The sequence below is a fragment of the Doryrhamphus excisus genome, linkage group LG12, assembly GCF_037039965.1.
Source record: "Doryrhamphus excisus strain RoL-2023G ecotype Guam linkage group LG12, RoL_Dexc_Guam_v1.1, whole genome shotgun sequence".
NCBI classification, from domain to species: domain Eukaryota; kingdom Metazoa; phylum Chordata; class Actinopteri; order Syngnathiformes; family Syngnathidae; genus Doryrhamphus; species Doryrhamphus excisus.
This window is the reverse complement of record NC_136368.1, coordinates 2,171,351-2,193,951: the sequence shown is the minus strand read 5'-3', so window position 1 is coordinate 2,193,951 and position 22,601 is coordinate 2,171,351. Positions and strand designations below refer to the sequence as shown.

At 41.6% G+C, this 22,601-nt stretch overlaps 5 protein-coding genes across 8 annotated transcripts; 3 read left to right on the top strand and 2 right to left on the bottom strand.

Moving 5' to 3' along the window:
• The first annotated feature begins 1,639 nt into the window (after positions 1–1,639).
• On the top strand, positions 1,640–2,778 carry LOC131135742 (trace amine-associated receptor 13c-like). Its single transcript, XM_058082001.2, has 2 exons — positions 1,640–1,816; positions 1,939–2,778. Exons 1-2 carry the CDS (start codon positions 1,641–1,643, stop codon positions 2,744–2,746), a joined length of 984 nt encoding a protein of 327 aa, XP_057937984.2. The 5' UTR covers position 1,640; the 3' UTR covers positions 2,747–2,778.
• Positions 2,779–4,923: 2,145 nt separating this feature from the next.
• Positions 4,924–6,194, top strand: LOC131135923 (trace amine-associated receptor 13c-like). Its single transcript, XM_078795031.1, has 2 exons — positions 4,924–5,103; positions 5,226–6,194. Exons 1-2 carry the CDS (start codon positions 4,928–4,930, stop codon positions 6,049–6,051), a joined length of 1,002 nt encoding a protein of 333 aa, XP_078651157.1. The 5' UTR covers positions 4,924–4,927; the 3' UTR covers positions 6,052–6,194.
• A 1,859-nt stretch (positions 6,195–8,053) lies between these two features.
• On the bottom strand, positions 8,054–12,193 carry LOC131135755 (uncharacterized). The gene is made up of 4 exons (XM_078795378.1): positions 11,968–12,193; positions 11,033–11,845; positions 9,035–9,250; positions 8,054–8,912 (listed from the first exon to the last, which is right to left on the bottom strand). The coding sequence occupies exons 1-4, from the start codon at positions 12,141–12,143 to the stop codon at positions 8,099–8,101; spliced, it is 2,019 nt and encodes a 672-aa protein (XP_078651504.1). The 5' UTR covers positions 12,144–12,193; the 3' UTR covers positions 8,054–8,098.
• Positions 9,313–21,081, top strand: LOC131135736 (trace amine-associated receptor 13c-like). 4 transcript variants are annotated; one of them, XM_078795427.1, is made up of 3 exons: positions 9,313–9,332; positions 12,444–12,517; positions 20,135–21,081. In XM_078795427.1, exons 2-3 carry the CDS (start codon positions 12,480–12,482, stop codon positions 20,949–20,951), a joined length of 855 nt encoding a protein of 284 aa, XP_078651553.1. In that variant the 5' UTR covers positions 9,313–9,332; positions 12,444–12,479; the 3' UTR covers positions 20,952–21,081. The 4 variants fall into 4 exon arrangements, with proteins under 4 accessions (XP_078651553.1, XP_057937966.2, XP_078651552.1 ...); XM_058081983.2 differs by lacking the exon at positions 9,313–9,332 and adding an exon at positions 11,735–12,265; XM_078795426.1 differs by lacking the exons at positions 9,313–9,332; positions 12,444–12,517 and adding an exon at positions 19,511–20,057 and having other exon boundaries at positions 20,135–20,775; positions 20,882–21,081.
• Positions 14,430–15,787, bottom strand: LOC131135744 (trace amine-associated receptor 13c-like). The gene is made up of 2 exons (XM_058082004.2): positions 15,513–15,787; positions 14,430–15,390 (listed from the first exon to the last, which is right to left on the bottom strand). The coding sequence occupies exons 1-2, from the start codon at positions 15,686–15,688 to the stop codon at positions 14,574–14,576; spliced, it is 993 nt and encodes a 330-aa protein (XP_057937987.2). The 5' UTR covers positions 15,689–15,787; the 3' UTR covers positions 14,430–14,573.
• Positions 21,082–22,601: the final 1,520 nt, after the last annotated feature.

Genomic DNA, 22,601 nt, shown 5'->3' with positions numbered 1-22,601 from the left:
CACGCCCACATCGTCCCCTCCTCCATGTCAGGACGCCACGCCCCCATCGTCCCCTCCTCCATGTCAGGACGCCACGCCCACATCGTCCCCTTCTCCACGTCAGGACGCCACGCCCCCAGCGTCTTCTCTTCCACGGCAGGACGCCACGCCCCCAGCGTCCCCTCCTCCACGTCAGGACGGCACGCCCCCATCGTCCTCTCCTCCACGTTGGGACGCCACGCCCCATCGTCCCCTCCTCCACGTCAGGATGCCACGCCCCCATCGCCCTCTCCTCCACGTCGGGACGCCACGCCCCCATCGTCCTCACCTCCATGTTGGGACGCCACGCCCCCATCGCCCCTCCTCCACGTCAGGATGCCACGCCCCCATCCTCCTCTCCTCCACGTCGGGACGCCACGCCCCCATCGTCCTCTCCTCCATGTTGGGATGCCACGCCCCCATCGCCCCTCCTCCACGTCAGGATGCCATGCCTCCATCATCCCCTCCTCCACGTCGGGACGCCACGCCCCCATCATTCCCTCCTCCACGTCGAGACGCCACGCCTCCGGTGTCACCTCCTCCACGTCGGGCCGGGCTCCCTGGCCAGGCCCACCATCCTGGCCGGCCCCCAGTGAGGCCCCATCTTTAGACTCAGCTGGGCCCGCCATTCTGGGCGACCTCCACAAGAGCCCCTCCTCCTTTGGCCCACTCACCCTCCTGTGTGGCCCTGTCATCTGGAATCCGTCCTGGGGGGGGGTACTGTCACGATGCAGGAGTTAGCCCCCGTGACAGTTCACTTAGTTTCCTTTCCTTAGTTCCTGGTTCACGCCCTTATTTTGTATTCACTTCCTGTGTTGCTCTGGTCTGTTTTCCGCTGCTTTGCATTATCTCCCGCACCTGTTTCCCATTTTCAGTGATGCCAGTTTAGCTCAGGTGTCCTTTGGTTGTTGGATCGTTGTTGTTTTCTTGTCTGTACGTGTTAGTCATCTTGCTGCGTCGCATCCGCCAATAAAGACACTTTTACCTGCCTTTTGCGTCCTCATCTCTGCATCCTGGCGTTTGCACCGCAACGCTGACGTGCAGCACCAGGACAGCGTGCCTTATGGTGCGGAAATTACAGTACTATCTGACAAGACAAAGGTTCAACTTTACGTAAAAGTAACCCAGCGTTTCAGAAAAAGAACATCATACCAAGGGTAAAATATGGTGGGTGTAGTGTGATGGTCTGGGAACAAATGGAACCATGAATTCTTCTGTCTACCAAGAAATCCTGAAAAAGAATGTCCGACCATCTGTTGGTGACCTTGAGCTGAAACCAACTTGGGTTGTGCTGCAGGACAAAGATCCAAAACACACCAGCCAGTCCACCTCTGGATGGCTGAAGGACAACAATATGAAGACTTTGGAGGGGTCTGGTCAAAGTCCTGACCTGAATCCTATTGAGATGAATGTGGATGAATGACAACAATTCTGAGAAGATGAGTGGGCCGAAAATCCTCCAAGACAGGAGGAAGTTTGATGTGGAGGCTGGAGTACAGGAAGGAGTATTTTTTTGACCCAGTGGGTTTTGCTTGGGGGAGGTACCATGGGTTGGACCAAGACACTTGAACACATAAATCAGATGTACAACAGAGACTGTTTGTCTCTTCTTCTTCTTCTTGATGATGGAGAAGGAGGACCGATTAGAGTTCTGCTTTCCACAACTCATCAACATCTCCTGCAGGAAGCCCACGTCTCATTGGTCTGATGGTGTTTTGTTCAATGTTGTCCTGGGCATCATCTGTATCTTCACTGTGGTTCTCAACTTGCTGGTCATCATCTCAATCTCCCACTTCAGGCATATATTTATATTATGGAACATTTTTATCAATGAATTCTTATTGTTGTGGTTGTTGTTGACTTTCATGTTCAGTCTCTTTCGTCCACTAAGGACATATGTTGTCTTCTTTATTTCTCCAGGCAGCTCCACACTCCCACCAACCTCCTCCTCCTCTCTCTCGCTGTCTCTGACTGTTTGGTGGGCCTCCTGGTATGGCCTGGTGATATCTACATGAGAACATCCTGCTGGACTCTTGGAGATGTTTTTTGTTCCCTGTGGTTCTACATAACATTCGTACTGACGTCTGCATCAGTAGGAAACATGGTGCTGATATCAGCTGACCGTTATGTGGCTATTTGTGATCCTCTGCATTATAACACCGAAGTCACTGTGAAAAGGGTTCAGCTTTGTGTTTGTCTCTGTTGGTTCTTCTCTCTCCTCCTGTGTGGCATCATCTTGAAAGATGGTCTGACTCATCCTGGAAAGGCTAATTCCTGCTATGGAGAGTGTGTTGCTGGCATTGACTTTGAAGGAGGGATTGTTGACCTTGTAATGGTCTTCATCCTTCCTCTCAGCATCATCATCACGCTGTACATGAGAGTGTTTGTGGTTGCTGTGTCTCAGGCCCGAGCCATGCGTTCTCATGTTACATCAGTCAAACTACAACATCCAGTCTCTGTCAGAGCAAAAACATCAGAGTTGAAGGCAGCCAGGACTCTTGGTGTCCTGGTCCTTGTCTTTCTCATGTGTCTCTGTCCATTTTACAGTGTTTCTCTCGCAGGTGACAACAAAATAATATCTTCATTTGCTTCTTATCTATATAATTTCAACTCCTGTTTAAACCCGTTGATCTATGTCTTGTTCTATCCCTGGTTTAGAAGAGCTGTTAGACGGGTTGTCACTCTGCACATACTGCAGCCTGGCTCCTGGGGGGACAACATACTGTAAAGAAAAGTACATTTAATCAATGTTACAGCATCTTTCCTACTGTGTTAATACTACTATATACTTAATAAATATGAAATATGTGATGTGATATGGATGTGAATAGTGATGTTCTATTTTACAATAGAGGACACAGTTGATGAAAACCAAAAGAGTTCTTCATCCACATAAAGACCGCAGTGTTAAGTGTCACTCATTGTCAATCATTGAATATCATGACATATATTAACTTAGGTCAATGTAAGACATGACACATAGAATGATATAAAATATATTCTTATCATCTTAACACTTCAAACTGTACTGTGGGTTTGTCCTCCAGGGATATTGGAGTGTTCTAAAACTTGTCATTCCCAACTCATGGCTACCAGTGATACTACGTATCTGTGGCTGATCCTGCATCAGCTGATCCTGCATCAGCTGATCCTGTATCAGCATGACCATTCTTCCTCGCTTCAGCCGCAATTTGAGGATGTCTTCCTTTAATGGTCCTCCACCATCTTTGCACTTGAACAACGGACCTCCAAACTTTGTAATGTCCCGCTAGCTGGCCACATTCCAGACCTTTTTGCAGGGATTTCAAATTAAAATAATCAAAATAACCTCAATTTAATTTGCATACTTCATGAAACATACACAAAACTGAGAAAAATATGATGAATAAATTTTTCTTTAAAAATAAGGACTTGTTGTTGTTTGTCTATATGTGCCCTGTGATTGGCTGGCCACCAGTCCAGGGGGTACCCCGCCTCTCTAGTACATACACACAGTATAATATGCTGCACGGAAATGTGCTGAAATTTTAAAAGAAATTAATAAAGAAATTAAAAGGGATGTGATGAAAGCACCAAGTGTTTAGATAAGTCTGTACTTATGATACTTATGCTAACATTAGCATGCTAAAATGAAATGTAACACCCAGCATGGTCGAGCTAAGTGTCTGTGACTTTGTTGGAAAGCGCATACTAAGTACTACATACTTCCATGCCCGTACTATCCACACTCCATACTGCATACTGCATACCCAATCCATCAGACAGTATGCAAAGCCTTTACACTACAGCGTTCTACATGATAACCCACAATGCATTGCGCTCCTACCCGAGTCTAAATCGACAGGCTGAAGCTGATTTCACTTTAGCTCTAAACTCTTTAAATACATAACTTTATTGAGATTTTATTTTAAATCATGTGAGAAAGCGGCCGTTTAGATCCTGAATGTGACATTTATTTGTCCAAATACCAATCGTTTACAATTTTGTTCAGACGAATTTGGCAAAATTTAAGCTAGCCGAAGTGAGCAACGCACTTTTGGTTATTTTCACAAAATAAAACACCCCTTTACTTTTCTCATACAAAAAAACAGAGTGATAAATCACTGCTTTTACTTTGAAAACAAGAAGCAAACCAACTTGTAATATATCCTGTTTGACACCACCGTTTGGTCCATCCTGCTGCTCAGTTTTAGCCAATGTTTATTTTTTTCGCGGTGACGTCACGTCGCGTTGCATCCTGGGTAATTTGGGTATTTTGCATACTCAAAACTTGCATACTGCCAGTGTAGATACACTGCATACTCAAAAAGTTAGCATGAGTAGTAGGTAAGTATGCGGTTTCGAACACAGCCTGCGTGTGTTAATACTTACGAAGATATAGACAAATGCTGCCATGCTAATATTACCATGCTATCACTGACATGACAGCACTAAGTATTTATACAGGTTTCGACTCATAAAAACAGCTAAAATATGACAATGTTAGCATGTTAGCAATGCTAACATTAGCACGTGAAACCAAACATGATAGCTCCAAGTGATTGCCAATGTTAAAACTGATGAAAATTTCTAAAAATACAGTATGCTAATGCTAAGATGATAATGTTAGCATTCTACCTCTTAGCATGATAACGCTAAGTGTTTCTGTATGTGTGTACTTATAAAGTATAAAGTAATATAAGTGAGCTGTTCATCAGATGATCAAAACTTTAAGACCACAGGTTGATACCATTTATTTTCCGTTTATTCACACTAATGATGAAGGTTTTTTTTTTTATTATTATTTTCTGGCATGCCCCCACTGTGGGACAGAATTTGCTTGGGGGAGGTACCATGGGTTGGACCAAGACACTTGAACACATAAATCAGATGTACAACAGAGACTGTTTGTCTCTTCTTCTTCTTCTTGATGATGGAGAAGGAGGACCGATTAGAGTTCTGCTTTCCACAACTCATCAACATCTCCTGCAGGAAGCCCACGTCTCATTGGTCTGATGGTGTTTTGTTCAATGTTGTCCTGGGCATCATCTGTATCTTCACTGTGGTTCTCAACTTGCTGGTCATCATCTCAATCTCCCACTTCAGGCATATATTTATATTATGGAACATTTTTATCAATGAATTCTTATTGTTGTGGTTGTTGTTGACTTTCATGTTCAGTCTCTTTCGTCCACTAAGGACATATGTTGTCTTCTTTATTTCTCCAGGCAGCTCCACACTCCCACCAACCTCCTCCTCCTCTCTCTCGCTGTCTCTGACTTTCTGGTGGGCCTCCTGGTAACACCTGGTGAGATCTACAAGAGAACTTCCTGCTGGACTCTTGGTGATGTTTTTTGTACTCTGTGGTTCTACATAACATTCCTAGTGACGTCGGTCTCAGTAGGAAACATGGTGCTGATATCAGCTGACCGTTATGTGGCTATTTGTGATCCTCTGCATTATAACACCAAAGTCACTGTGAAAAGGGTTCAGCTTTGTGTTTGTCTCTGTTGGTTCTTCTCTCTCCTCCTGTGTGGCATCATCTTGAAAGATGGTCTGACTCATCCTGGAAAGGCTAATTCCTGCTATGGAGAGTGTGAAATCGGCATTAACTTTGAAGGAGAGACTTTTGACCTAGTTATGACCTTCATCCTTCCTCTCAGCATCATCGTTACTCTGTACATGAGAGTGTTTGTGGTTGCTGTGTCTCAGGCCCGAGCCATGCGTTCTCATGTTACATCAGTCAAACTACAACATCCAGTCTCTGTCAGAGCAAAAACATCAGAGTTGAAGGCAGCCAGGACTCTTGGTGTCCTGGTCCTTGTCTTTATCGTGTGTCTCTGTCCATATTACAGCGTTTCTCTTGCAGCTTACAACAATATGATATCTTCATTTGCCAGCTATGCTCCTTATCTATTTGATCTCAACTCCTGTTTAAACCCGTTGATCTATGCCTTGTTCTATCCCTGGTTTAGAACAGCTGTTAGACACATTGTCACTCTGCACATACTGCAGCCCGGCTCCGGGGGGGACAACATACTGTCAAGAAAATGACCGAAATAATAATAATAATAATAAGTAGCTTATTTGCTTCATTGTTAGTTATTGAAATGCCAGATAAAGGACATATTTAATGTGTATCTAACCATAATAGTCCTTTATTCACATCATGGTCCATGTGACAGCAGTGTTGAAGTGGTACGCATCAGCAACCATTCATTACCGAGTCCACTAACTTCAATGTAAGACATAACGCATAGAGTGCTATATTCCACAAATAAGCATATTTATAAAAATACAGTTTGTCCGACATGGCTGCGATGTCTCAGCCAGGTATTTTTTTTGTTTGAAAAAATGTTTTTCAAAAACAGGACTTGAAAAAGAGAGGTCTTCTCATATTCAGGTAAATATGGTATTTATTTTGGACCCTATTACTGAAAATGGAGTATTGCAACTGTATATTTGTCATTTGTAAATAAAGCCAAAAATTGTAACAATGCTGTTGTCTTTGTTTTAATGCTGCATATCCAAATCCAAGACAACATAAAACTTGACTAACAATGGGCAAATGCGTGAGTTCATCACTATTGTTCATTTACTTTATAGTAATATTTCAGTTTATGAATTTATTAGCAATGGCCTTTTCTGTATGTGGAAAGGATCCGCTTTATGCATTCCCACATAGTATCAGCATTCGGGAGCAAGTATGAGGTGAAAGAAAAAGGGGGGGGAAATACATCCAAATACACCCATACAGCCATTTTTGCATCGGAGAACGGTGCGTCTGTGCGTTCAATGACCGTCGAAAAAGTAGGACAAATTGCAAATCGCATTAAACATTCAAAAACTGTGGAAAAAGTGAAGAGCGTTGTAATAAAATAATATTTACTGTAATATAATTTCTATGTATTTCAATGTGTTTTAAAATGACATTAGGTTTGCAATTTGGATGAAATGTTTTATGATTATTGCCCTGTGTTTTAGGTATTATCATTTGTACATTTTATGAAGGAAAGGTGCATTTAACAAACAACTAAAAACCCACCTGTTTAAATCTGTTTTTAATGTCTAACTTTTTATACCTGACTGCTGTGCCCCGCTTTTACCCATGTTTTAGCTGTGTATAAACCAAATAAATCACCTATAAATTACCTATAAATCAGTGTTGTATTTTAATGTGTTTTACTCTGTTTACTTGCTTTTATTCAACTCCATTTTACTGTAAAGCGTCTTTGAGTATTTTGAAAAGTGCTATACAAATAAAATGTATTATTATTATTATTATTATTATTATTATTATTATTATTATTATTATTATTATTATTATTATTATTATTATTATTATTATTATTATTATTATTATTATTATTATTATTATTATTTAGGCACATCTTTAATAATAATCCTTTCTGAATGTTCCTAGATAGACTTTTTTCTAACAAACATTTAGAATTTAGAACCAATACCATAAATAAACAAATCTTATTATGAGTTGACACAAATATGAACTTAAGACCTAATATGCTAATCATAAAGAGAAATAGTATTACAAAAATATGCTTGCTGACTGACTCAAAGCCCCTAATAATATATCTATATATATATATGTATACATATATATATATATGGTGATAGAAAAGTAAGTCCTTATTTTTAAATAAAAAATATTATTTATTCATGTTTTTCTCATTTTTTGTGTATGTTTCACGAAGTATGCAAATTAAATTGACTTTATTTTGATTATTTTAATTTGAAATTTTAGAACACTCCAATATCCCTGGAGGACAAACCCACAGTACAGTTTGAAGTGTTAAGATGATAAGAATATATTTTATATCATTCTATGTGTCATGTCTTACATTGATCTAAGTTAATATATGTCATGATATTCAATGATTGACAATGAGTGACACTTAACACTGCGGTCTTTATGTGGATGAAGAACTTTTATGGTTTTCATATCAACTGTGTTACTCTATTGTAAAATAGAACATATCACTATTCACATCCATATCACATCACATATTTCATATTTATTAAGTATATAGTAGTATTAACACAGTAGGAAAGATGCTGTAACATTGATTAAATGTACTTTTCTTTACAGTATGTTGTCCCCCCAGGAGCCAGGCTGCAGTATGTGCAGAGTGACAACCCGTCTAACAGCTCTTCTAAACCAGGGATAGAACAAGACATAGATCAACGGGTTTAAACAGGAGTTGAAATAATATAGATAAATGGCATGGTTTGCAAATGTAGACATTTGGTTGTCACCTGCAAAAGAAACAATGTAAATTGGGGATAGACACACGATAAAGACAAGGACCAGGACACCAAGAGTCCTGGCTGCCTTCAACTCTGATGTTTTTGCTCTGACAGAGACTGGATGTTGTAGTTTGACTGATGTAACATGAGAACGCATGGCTCGGGCCTGAGACACAGCAACCACAAACACTCTCATGTACAGAGTAACGATGATTCCGAGAGGAAGGATGAAGACCATTACAAGGTCAACAATCCCTCCTTCAAAGTCAATGCCAATAACACACTCTCCATAGCAGGAATTAGCCTTTCCAGGATGAGTCAGACCATCTTTCAAGATGATGCCACACAGGAGGAGAGAGAAGAACCAACAGAGACAAACACAAAGCTGAACCCTTTTCACAGTGACTTTGGTGTTATAATGCAGAGGATCACAAATAGCCACATAACGGTCAGCTGATATCAGCACCATGTTTCCTACTGATGCACACGTCAGTATGACGGTTATGGAGAACCACATAGAACAAAAAATATCTCCAAGAGTCCAGCAGGATGTTCTCATGTAGATCCCACCAGGCCATACCAGGAGGCCCACCAGAAAGTCAGAGACAGCGAGAGAGAGGAGGAGGAGGTTGGTGGGAGTGTGGAGCTGCCTGGAGAAATAAAGAAGACAACATATGTCCTTAGTGGACGAAAGAGACTGAACATGAAAGTCAACAACAACCACAACAATAAGAATTCATTGATAAAAATGTTCCATAATATAAATATATGCCTGAAGTGGGAGATTGAGATGATGACCAGCAAGTTGAGAACCACAGTGAAGATACAGATGATGCCCAGGACAACATTGAACAAAACACCATCAGACCAACGAGACGTGGGCTTCCTGCAGGAGATGTTGATGAGTTGTGGAAAGCAGAACTCTAATCGGTCCTCCTTCTCCATCATCAAGAAGAAGAAGAAGAGACAAACAGTCTCTGTTGTACATCTGATTTATGTGTTCAAGTGTCTTGGTCCAACCCATGGTACCTCCCCCAAGCAAAACTTACTGGCTCAAAGTTTCAGCCTGAGTCATGACAAGTTTTGTACCCTTAAGATGTTCAACATTTCAATGAGCTTAGCCAAATTGAATCTCATCCTGTTTGGAATGTTGTCATACTATTCAATAAAAACGTCAGCCAGGGCCATATACCTTCAGAGGGTAGGACAGATCTTGAAATGTCACCTGACAATGCAATCTGACTCATAAATACACTAGTGTGCTTCTAATGTTCTTCACTGTTCCTCCATTCAGTTTTGACTTCAGTACCGATGAATAAATAAATATGATCAGCTTCTCAGTAGAATTTCAAATTGGAAGAAGCTGGCGACAAATTCTGCCCCCCCCCCCCCCCCAGTGGGGGCATGCCAGAAAATAATTTTAGTGTGAATAAACAGAAAATAAATGGTATCAACCTGTGGTCTTCAAGTTTTGTTCTTCTGATGAACAGCTTGTTTCACTTTAATGCTAAAAAAAGGAATTTATGCTTTTCTTTGGGCTCACTTATATTACTTTATACTTTATAAGTACACACATACAGAAAAACATAGTGTTATCATGCTAAGAGGTAGAATGCTAACATTATCATCTTAGCATTAGCATACTGTATTTTTAGAAATTTTCATCAGTTTTAACATTGGTAATCACTTGGAGCTATCATGTTTGGTTTCACGTGCTAATGTTAGCATTGCTAACATGCTAACATTGTCATATTTTAGCTGTTTTCATGAGTAGAAACCTGTATAAATACTTAGTGCTGTCATGTCAGTGATAGCATGGTAATATTAGCATTGTAGCATTTGTCTATATCTTCGTAAGTATTAACACACGCAGGCTGTGTTCGAAACCGCATACTTACCTACTACTCATGCTAACTTTTTGAGTATGCAGTGTATCTACACTGGCAGTATGCAAGTTTTGAGTATGCAAAATACCCAAATTACCCAGGATGCAACGCGACGTGATGTCACCGCGAAAAAAATAAACGTTGGCTAAAACTGAGCAGCAGGATGGACCAAACGGCGGTGTCAAACAGGATATATTACAAGTTGGTTTGCTTCTTGTTTTCAAAGTAAAAGCAGTGATTTATCACTATGTTTTTTCATCTCTGAGAAAAGTAAGGGGTGTTTTATTTTGTGAAAATAACCAAAAGTGCGTTGCTCCCTTTGGCTAGCTTAAATTTTGCCAAATTCGTCTGAACAAAATTGTAAACGGTTGGTATTTGGACAAATAAATGTCACATTCAGGATCTAAACGGCCGCTTTCTCACATGATCTAAAATAAAATCTCAATAAAGTTATGTATTTAAAGAGTTTAGAGCTAAAGTGAAATCAGCTTCAGCCTGTCGATTTAGACTCGGGTAGGAGCGCAATGCATTGTGGGTTATCATGTAGTACGCTGTAGTGTAAAGGCTTTGCATACTGTCTGATGGATTGGGTATGCAGTATGCAGTATGGAGTGTGGATAGTACGGGCATGGAAGTATGTAGTACTTAGTATGCGCTTTCCAACAAAGTCACAGACACTTAGCTCAAAATCAATTCTCAGGGCATTTTGGAAACATCGTTCATTGTTTCACTTCTTTAATTCCACTTCCTTTTTGGTATGGTGTTTGGTATACGGTCTATTCCATGTGCATGGAGACTGGCTGGATTACTATTCATGAAGACGCGATACATTTTGTTTTGTATTACATACAGTACATAAAAAAGCACATTTCTTCTTCTTCTACAGTATGTTGTCCCCCCAGGAGCCGGGCTGCAGTATGTGCAGAGTGACAACCCGTCTAACAGCTCTTCTAAACCAGGGATAGAACAAGACATAGATCAACGGGTTTAAACAGGAGTTGAAATAATATAGATAAATGGCATAGCTGGCAAATGAAGATATTATTTTGTTGTCACCTGCGAGAGAAACGCTGTAATATGGACAGAGACACACGATAAAGACAAGGACCAGGACACCAAGAGTCCTGGCTGCCTTCAACTCTGATGTTTTTGCTCTGACAGAGACTGGATGTTGGAGTTTGACTGATGTAACATGAGAACGCATGGCTCGGGCCTGAGACACAGCAACCACAAACACTCTCATGTACAGAGTAACGATGATGCTGAGAGGAAGGATGAAGACCATTACAAGGTCAACAATCCCTCCTTCAAAGTCAATGCCAATAACACACTCTCCATAGCAGGAATTAGCCTTTCCAGGATGAGTCAGACCATCTTTCAAGATGATGCCACACAGGAGGAGAGAGAAGAACCAACAGAGACAAACACAAAGCTGAACCCTTTTCACAGTGACTTTGGTGTTATAATGCAGAGGATCACAAATAGCCACATAACGGTCAGCTGATATCAGCACCATGTTTCCTACTGATGCAGACGTCAGTACGAATGTTATGTAGAACCACAGGGAACAAAAAATATCTCCAAGAGTCCAGCAGGGAGTTCTCATGTAGATCCCACCAGGCCATACCAGGAGGCCCACCAGAAAGTCAGAGACAGCGAGAGAGAGGAGGAGGAGGTTGGTGGGAGTGTGGAGCTGCCTGGAGAAATAAAGAAGACAACATATGTCCTTAGTGGACGAAAGAGACTGAACATGAAAGTCAACAACAACCACAACAATAAGAATTCATTGATAAAAATGTTCCATAATATAAATATATGCCTGAAGTGGGAGATTGAGATGATGACCAGCAAGTTGAGAACCACAGTGAAGATACAGATGATGCCCAGGACAACATTGAACAAAACACCATCAGACCAATGAGACGTGGGCTTCCTGCAGGAGATGTTGATGAGTTGTGGAAAGCAGAGCTCTAATCGGTCCTCCTTCTCCATCATCAAGAAGAAGAAGAAGAGACAAACAGTCTCTGTTGTACATCTGATTTATGTGTTCAAGTGTCTTGGTCCAACCCATGGTACCTCCCCCAAGCAAAACTTACTGGTTCAAAGTTTCAGCCTGAGTTAGTGTCATCATTGAACATAAACAATATACATGTTTATAATATATAACATATATTTTATTGGTTTTAACATACCAAGCAGGATCAGTACAGGATTGGTTTTAATTTAGAAACATTTCTAAGAATGAATACAGAAGTAAGGCAAGGTCTGAGGTGACCAAATCTCCTGTTCTTTCAGGCCCTCTCTGTCACGGCGCGGCATGTCAGCGTTGCGATGCGACCCCAGGATGCAGAGATGACGACCAAGTGCAGGTAAAAATGTTATTTACGAAATGAAGCGTAGATGAGGCGATGAGGCGGCATGTAAAAAGGCCCAATGCACCAACAAGGGAAGACGCGCCCGGCTGAACTAAACAGGTGCACGTAGGAGGGAATGGAAGAGTGACGGAAAACAGGACAGGCCAACACAGGAAATAATACAAAATAAGAGCACGAAAGCAGGAACTAAGGCTTACAAAGTGAAACAAAGCAAACTGTCACAACAATGCAGATTGTGACAGTACACCGCCCCCCCACCCCCAGGCACAATAAGGGGGGGTCGGGGGGCAAGGACGGATCCCAGACGTCCTAAAAGAGTCCAAAAACGAAGAGGGAAGGGAGGTGGGTTGCTGGCGAGACCTCTCTGGAGGTCGGCCTGGGCGACAAGCCATTGGGGGCTTTTACCAAAAGGAAGTACAGACACTACTTTAACTTTGTTGATATCAAAGGTAAAATGTACTTTATGTCCCCGAAAAAAAACTTTGTCCACGTCTTGGGTGTGCAACTCAAACCCGCAGAAACACCTGTCGACGTCAATAAATGCAAACCTATGATACCCGTCTTTGCTGTGGGGGTGGGGAGGCCATAGTTACTTTTACTGGTAACTAGTTACTTTTGTAGTGGAGTAACTCAGTTACTTTTTTGAGAAGTAACTAGTACTTTTTTTTAAAGTAACATGCCCAACACCGGGTATGAATGTGAGTGTGAATGGTTGTTTGTGTATATGTGCCCTGTGATTGGCTCGCCACCAGTCCAGGGTGCACCCCGCCTCTCGCCTGAAGACAGCTGGGATAGGCTCCAGCACCCCCGCGACCCTTGTGAGGATAAGCGGTAGAAAATGAATGAATGAATGTTCTTACTGTCTGTCTATTTTACCAGCTGTGATTTTTCTCAATGATGAAGACCCCAGCACCAAGGAATAGTTTGTTATTATTTTTATTATTCTGTGTGTTACATCACATTTCACGAGATTCAACATGCATGAAAACTCTCCAAAGTTTACAAGTGCATCAGACCAGGTGAAAAATGTGATATTTCAGGGGTCCTGAACACGAACCCCCACAACACTCCATAAATCACAGTGAAATCAATTCTCAGGGCATTTTGGAAACATCGTTCATTGTTTCACTTCTTTAATTCCACTTCCTTTTTGGTATGGTGTTTGGGATACGGTCTATTCCATGTGAAGCTGAACCCTTTTCACGGTGACTTTGGTGTTATAATGCAGAGGATCACATACTACAGTGTTAATTGGCCCTGTACCCTAGAAACCGCCCATGAATGATACGGGAAAAGGCCGAAATGATACTGTGTCAAAGCCCAGGGCAGTGATACTGATAAACTATAGAGTTTAACCATTGTTGTACATCTGATTTATGTGTTCAAGTGTCTTGGTCCAACCCATGGTACCTCCCCCAAGCAAAACCTACTGGGTCATAGTTTCAGCCTGAGTTAGTGTTGTCATTCAATGTAAAAAAAAACAAACAACATGTTTAGAGTATATGATGATCTGTTATTTACTTAATTATTACTTACTGAAAGTAAGCTAGGGCGGCACGGCAGTCTAGTGGTTAGCACGCAGACCTCACAGCTAGGAGACCAGGGTTCAATTCCACCCTCGGCCATCTCTGTGTGGAGTTTGCATGTTCTCCCCGTGCATGCGTGGGTTCTTTCCGGGTACTCCGGTTTCCTCCCACATTCCAAAAACATGCTAGGTTAATTAGCGACTCCAAATTGTCCATAGGTATGAATGTGAGTGTGAATGGTTGTTTGTCTATATGTGCCCTGTGTCCAGAGTGTGTCCCTGCCTCTCGCCCGAAGACAGCTGGGATAGGCTCCAGCACCCCTTGCATCCCTAGTGAGGATAAGCGGTAGAAAATGAATGAATAATTAAATTTTTAAATCAAATCGAACAGGCTTACTTTCAGTTAGTAACAATTGAGCAAAAAACTGTCAAGTACAATCAGCATTAATACTCAGATGAAAGATATAACAAGATGTGTTTACATTTTGTTTTATATTGCACAGAGAAAGGAAGCCCGTCTTTTCTTTACAGTATGTTGTCCCCCCAGGAGCCAGGCTGCAGTATGTGCAGAGTGACAACCCGTCTAACAGCTCTTCTAAACCAGGGATAGAACAAGACATAGATCAACGGGTTTAAACAGGAGTTGAGATAAAACAGATAAATGGCATAGCTGGCAAATGAAGATATTATTTTGTTGTCACCTGCGAGAGAAACGCTGTAATATGGACAGAGACACATGAGAAAGACAAGGACCAGGACACCAAGAGTCCTGGCTGCCTTCAACTCTGATGTTTTTGCTCTGACAGAGACTGGATGTTGTAGTTTGACTGATGTAACATGAGAACGCATGGCTCGGGCCTGAGACACAGCAACCACAAACACTCTCGTGTACAGAGTAACGATGATGCTGAGAGGAAGGATGAAGACCATTACAAGGTCAACAATCCCTCCTTCAAAGTCAATGCCAATAACACACTCTCCATAGCAGGAATTAGCCTTTCCAGGATGAGTCAGACCATCTTTCAAGATGATGCTACACAGGAGGAGAGAGAAGAACCAACAGAGACAAACACAAAGCTGAACCCTTTCCACAGTGACTTTGGTGTTATAATGCAGAGGATCACAAATAGCCACATAACGGTCAGCTGATATCAGCACCATGTTTCCTACTGAGACCGACGTCAGTGTGACGGTTATGTAGAACCACAGAGAACAAAAAACATCACCAAGAGTCCAGCAGGATGTTCTCATGTAGATCCCACCAGGCCATACCAGGAGGCCCACCAGAAAGTCAGAGACAGCGAGAGAGAGGAGGAGGAGGTTGGTGGGAGTGTGGAGCTGCCTGGAGAAATAAAGAAGACAACATATGTCCTTAGTGGACGAAAGAGACTGAACATGAAAGTCAACAACAACCACAACAATAAGAATTCATTGATAAAAATGTTCCATAATATAAATATATGCCTGAAGTGGGAGATTGAGATGATGACCAGCAAGTTGAGAACCACAGTGAAGATACAGATGATGCCCAGGACAACATTGAACAAAACACCATCAGACCAATGAGACGTGGGCTTCCTGCAGGAGATGTTGATGAGTTGTGGAAAGCAGAACTCTAATCGGTCCTCCTTCTCCATCATCAAGAAGAAGAAGAGACAAACAGTCTCTGTTGTACATCTGATTTATGTGTTCAAGTGTCTTGGTCCAACCCATGGTACCTCCCCCAAGCAAATCCTACTGGCTCAAAGTTTCAGTTAGTGTCATCATTGAACGTGAACAATATACATGTTTATAATATATATATATTCATTCATTCATTTTCTACCGCTTATCCGCACGAGGGTTGCGGGGGTGCTGGAGCCTATCCCAGCTGTCTTTGGGCGAGAGGCCGGGTACACCCTGGACTGGTGGCCAGCCAATCACAGGGCACATATAGACAAACAACCATTCACACTCACATTCATACCTATGGACAATTTGGAGTGGCTAATTAACCTAGCATGTTTTTGGAATGTGGGAGGAAACCGGAGTACCCGGAGAGAACATGCAAACTCCACACAGAGATGGCCGAGGGTGGAATTGAACCCTGGTCTCCTAGCTATGAGGTCTGCGTGCTCACCACTAGACCGCCGTGCCGCCCATAATATATGTTGACAATAAAAATAATAATGCGATGATAATCCATGTTTACATTTCATCATAATACATGACATGTTGAATGTTTATAAAAAATAAACACAAAAATCAGTTTTCTTGCATGGAGCTACACCCTTGTCAATCATGTTTATCTTTTTATATTCCTCAAAAACATGTTTTTTTTTTCATTTCCGTGTTCATGTTACCTTTGTACATGGGAGACCTACGAACGTCTGCTTTAACCAATGACCATATGAGGTCCTTTCCACCAGAGTGCAGAAAGCCAGCTGAGGTCCACAAATGTTATTTCCTCTTTGGAGAAGTTCTTCTGGGTTTTAAATTCATCTTGTCAACAGTGAATTCTTCATGTTTTAATCTTGCGACATCTTGTGTCTCGTGACACCATTAAGTCTTCAGAAGAGGTTTTACAGACTAATGTCGGCTCTCGTAGCAATACAGGACCAAGCGTCCTCATTGGAGCCTCCCTAGTCAACAACATTTGCAGGGAAAATGTGTTCTCTAAGGTTGCAATTTAAGAGAGCCGTCAGGGGATTAACTGTGCATACGATTTTGAAAAATGTTGAAAACCAGGATATTAACATACCACAAACTGATTGGAATAAATTACCCTACACTTTGACCACACAGGGCCACAGGAATCTGGACCAAATGGAATCAAATACTGCTTTTTCACAATGAACTGTACGTATATTCATTCATTCATTCATTTTCTACCGCTTTTTCCTCACGAGGGTCGCGGGGGTGCTGGAGCCTATCCCAGCTGTCTTCGGGCGAGAGGCGGGGTACACCCTGGACTGGTCGCCAGCCAATCACAGGGCACATATAGACAAACAACCATTCACACTCACATTCATACCTATGGACAATTTGGAGTTAGCATGTTTTTGGAATGTGGGAGGAAACCGGAGTACCCGGAGAAAACCCACGCATGCACGGGGAGAACATGCAAACTCCACACAGAGATGGCCGAGGGTGGGAATTGAACCCTGGTCTCCTGCGCGCTAACCACTAGACCGCCGTGCCGCCCCTGTACGTATATTGGTAATGGTAATGGTAATGGTAATGGTAATGGTAATGGTAATGGTAATGGTAATGGTAATGGTAATGGTAATGGTAATGGTAATGGTAATGGTAATGGTAATGGTTTTATTTCATTAGAACATGCATCAGATTACAATTGAGTGCATCCCATAATCAGTTCACAGTTCCACATGTCCAAAAAGAGTAGGAAGAAGCAAAGCTTATTAAATCCTACCCCTCCATCTGGTACTTTTACAATCAGTAACTGTTCCATTTGTTCACTTCCTGCTTTCCATAATACAGTTTAAGGTTTTTTTTTTTAATAATGCACCTCGTACCGAAGTACTCGGTGATATGAGCATCCAATACCATAATGGGTACCATAGTAAGTGCCAATATAGTGATATGTATAGCACATCATGACTGGTTCAAGACTCTTCATCCTTGTATTTAGCAAACATCAACTGCTTGTATTGTTTCTTGAATTGGCTCATCGTTGTGCATTGTTTGATTTCCTTACTCAATCCATTCCATAGTTTGATTCCACATACTGAAATGCTATGGCTAGCATAACGTAGTCCTAGCATAGAAGTGTTTCAAATGTACTTCTTCCCTGAGATCATATTTCTCCTCTCTTGTAGAGAAGTATCGGATGACATTTTTAGCTAATTGGTTATTTTTAGCCTTATGTATTATTTTAGCTGTTTGAAGATGAACTATATCAGCAAGTTGAAGTATTTGTGATTTTACAAATAAGGAGTTAGTATGTTCTCTGTAGGCGGCATTATGAATTATCCTTACTGACCTTTTTTGCAGTACATTCAGCCAGTGAAGATTGCTTTTATGGTTATTAGCCCATATTTCCACACAATACGTAAGATATGGTAGAACCAGAGAGCAATAAAGAGCAATATTATTATAATATTATAAGAGCAATATTGCCATGGGCTTTAGTAAGAAGAACACGGTGAAACAGGACATGATGAGTTCATGAGGTCACAAGGTCACAGTTAATGACTGCCATCAGGAATTAATCTCGGAATAAAACACTGACATCAGCCTCATTTAGACGTTGGACACAGAAGATTAGCAAAGAGCGCCACGTCTACCGGGAGAAGCAGCAACGTTGTTGTTGTGTTTTCTTCACACCTCTGATTGCAGCCCGGTGTCATCATCGTACGCCGAGGCATGCAGGTGTGAACCGGCGTCCTCTGAGAGCGCCACGGCACCGCCATTAGTCTGCAGGACTGACTGGCACGTGGGAAAACGGACGTTCTGAAGGTAGATGTTCATGTGGGAGATGACTCTTGAGTTTTGTAAACAAAAAATTGGAAAAAAAAATGGCTGTGTCTGAACTGGAGCGCTTCCATACTAAAGATGGAGTGGAACCGTGGTTTACGTCTAAAATCTGTTCCAAAAAACATAACTGTTTTTCTCAAGAAAAATAATGCAAATCCAATCAATCCGTTCCAGACATCCGGAAATATTAGTATTAGACTATAATTCTATAGACAAAAAATAACGTGAAACACATATAAAATGAGGAATGAAATGGATGAAAGAACAGTCCCAGTTGTCAATATCCACGTATACATGGACACAAATATTCCACTTTCATTCGGTTCATTCCCAAAGAAAAGTGCCAATCCGAATGAACATATAATGGGATTCACGGGGGTGGAATATTCCTTTCCCCAATCCGATTGAGGTATCTTGTACCCGCTCAAACGGTGCGTTCTTCTTCCTGGTGTTTTTCTTCTTCTGTTGTTTATTGGCGGTTGGCAAGCAGCTTTGGTGTGCATTAGCGCCATCTGTGGAACAGAATCTAAACCCTTCTATACGCCATTCACAAGTCCACTTTTATTCAAAAAGAAAATATATATTTACATAAAACATGTCCCCAGTTTCATTATAAAATATTAGCAAGATTGAATTTGATCTTTTCCTGTTTAAGTTCTTTCAGCGTTCAGACGTTCTTCACTTTTCAAAATGGAGGCCAGCAATCGGCACTGGACTGCTGCGGAAAGTTTGTTTTTCATCCAAACTCATTTTTGGACAAAGGAAAAACTGGCAATACGGAGTTATTCCAACAAGTGACAGAAAAACTCGGGGAAGTCGGTATCACGTGATGTTGATGTTTTACTGGGCATGCCCCATTGACTATTCTGGTTGATTACAGGTCCGCATGTAGACAAGAGATTGGAATATTCCTTTCCATGTATACCGTTGTTTTCGGAAAAGTCATTCAGAAAGATTCCATTCGGAAAAAGGAAAAACTCCTCATGTAAACGTGGCTATGGATGTTTGTTGTGGGGTCTTTTGTGACCTCCTGGATGAGTCATCGCTGTCGGCCACTCCTGGGAAGGTTCAACACTGTTCCCTGTTTCCGCCATTCCTGGATCATGGCTCTATAATGACATCACAATGGTTCAGCCCGACTGCACATATCTGACATGAGAAGTTTCTCGCTTAGTGTGACGTCATGCTTGGAAGTTCAGGAAGTGGGCAGGACAAGGGATGAGGAAAAGAAACAGGAGGAGGAGAATGAGGGACGGAGGCACCGATAGAGAGGCTGGACCAAGCCACATGTGAAGATAAATTGAGGAACTTCAAGAAGAAAGCTGCCAGAGGTCCAGCTCCTCGGCTATTCTCCCTGACGATGGATCCGGAGGACCAATCAGAATTCTGCTTTCCACAGCTGATCAACATTTCTTGCAGGAAGCCCACATCTCAGTTGTCTGAAAATGTTCTCGTCTGTGTTTTGATGGTTTTGATCTGTATCTTCGCTCTGATTCTCAACCTGCTGGTCATCATCTCAATCTCCCACTTCAGGCATCTATTTTTCAACATGTTTATCACTGAAACGTTGCATCTCTTGTGTTGTCTTTTAATTTCTTCTTTGTCTCCAGGCAGCTCCACACTCCCACCAACATCCTCCTCCTCTCTCTCGCTGTCTCTGACCTTCTGGTGGGCCTCCTGGTGATACCGTTTGATGTCTACTTGAAAATATCCTGCTGGACTCTCGGTGATGTTCTTTGCTCGCTGGGGTTCTACTTGTCATTCGCAGTGACGTCGGTCTCAGTAGGAAACATGGTGCTGATATCAGCTGACCGTTATGTGGCTATTTGTGATCCTCTGCATTATAACACCAAAGTCACTGTGAAAAGGGTTCAGCTTTGTGTTTGTCTCTGTTGGTTCTCTTCTTTTCTCTACTGTAGCATCATCTTGAAGGATCAGCTGACTCATCCTGATGGCTACATTTCCTGCTACGGAGAGTGTGCCTTTGGTGGTGTCTATGAGACAGGAGTTGGTGACCTTGTTGTGACCTTCCTTCTTCCTCTCAGCATCATCGTTACTCTGTACACGAGAGTGTTTGTGGTTGCTGTGTCTCAGGCCCGAGCCATGCGTTCTCATGTTACATCAGTCAAACTACAACATCCAGTCTCTGTCAGAGCAAAAACATCAGAGTTGAAGGCAGCCAGGACTCTTGGTGTCCTGGTCCTCGTCTTTATCGTGTGTTTCTGTCCGTATTACATCAGAACTCTGGCAGGTGACAAAAACATCATTTCTTATGTTCCTGAATATGTTGTTTGTTTATATTATTTCAACTCCTGTTTCAACCCGCTGATCTATGCTTTGTTCTATCCCTGGTTTAGAAAAGCTGTTGGACTTGTTGTTACTCTGCACATACTGCAGCCTGGCACTTGTGGGTACAACATACTGTAATACTGGAAGGTCACCCTGAAAACAACTGTCCTCTTCGTGTTATTGAGTAGTAAAGTTCAATGTTAGCAGTTCCGTGTGTTGTTTATGACTATGAAAGCATTGTGTATGTACAGTTATGACTTCCTTTCAAAGAATCGGTTCAACCGTGTAATACAGGGGTCTCAAACTCAATTTACCTGGGGGCCACTGGAGCTACGGTCTGGGTGAGGCTGGGATGCATCAGCCCCCCCCCCCCCCCAACAAAAACGCATTTATTAAAAACAAAAAAAAAAAAAAATGCTTTTGCTTCTGCTGTACCCTACACTTTTTCTTTGGTTCCGGTTTTCCACAAGAAAAGCTTTGATAAAACATTCCATTGTTCTCATATCTTAATTTTTATTTTTCTACACAAAATAAATAAACAAATAAAAAATATAATAATATATAATAATAAAAAATAAATAAACAAATCAAGAATAAAGAAAATAAATCAATCAGTAATAAATAAATAAAAATAATTTATTCGCCCTGTGATTGGCTGGCGACCAGTCCAGGGTGTACCCCGCCTCTCGCCCAAAGACAGCTGGGATAGGCTCCAGCACCCCCCGCGACCCTCGTGAGGAAAAAAACGGTAGAAAATTAATGAATGAATGAATAATTTATTCATTCATTCATTTTCCACAGCTTATCTTCACCAGGGTGGGACTTATCTCAGGTTCCTAACCACCGTCGATTCTAGCACCCTCTAGTGGACGTTACAGTATTACACCCAAACGCCAGCAATGGAGATTTTCATTATTTTAGACGCAAACATATTTAAAAGTAGCGGGGTGTTTTTTATACATCAGACATGAATTATTACTACTTTTAACTGCCTTGAACATACATACGTATTTATGCATTTTAAACAGTTTTTAACCATGTCAACTTATTGTAACCAGCGATTACACGACGCAGGGATCAGCAGGTTTAAACTGGAGGCAAGTCAAGCAGATTCCGATCCAATCCACTTTATTTATATTGCACATTTTAGAAACAGAGTTTCCAAAGTGCTTCACAGACGAGTACTAAAAGATCAAATAAGAAATAAAATAGTAAAATAGATATTAAAATATTAAAAACAAGAAGCAAAGCAATAAAACTATAAAACCAATTAAAATAAAAAGAAAGAACTAAAAGACACAGGATAAAAGTTGGTTTTAAGACGAGACTTAAAGCTTTCCATGTTGGGGGCCTTTTTTACTTGGGACCGGAGAGAGTAGCTTGGGGGCAACCACAGAAAAGGCTCGGTCTCCCCTGGTCTTAAGTCTCGTCTTGGGCACCACAAGTTGAAGCTGGCCCTCGGACCAGCGCTGGAGAGTAAATTTGGATGAGGTCCGAGATGTATTTGGGGGCCAGCCCATTCAACACCTTAAAAACAAACAATGAAATCTTAAAATCAATCCTAAAGCGAACAGGCAACCAATGTTAGCGGGAGAGAGACTTTTGGCTAATTCCAGAGTAAAGTGCATTACCGACGTGATGAAATATACTGAGTATATTTTGCAGATGAAGAAATGGCTAACCATTGTGGTTTACACAATGCTGTTGGAATATTTCAATGCGATTTTATGACTTTTTATATCACAGAATTTAACAGTCTGCTTCCACTTTTTTGTCCTATAAAAGGCT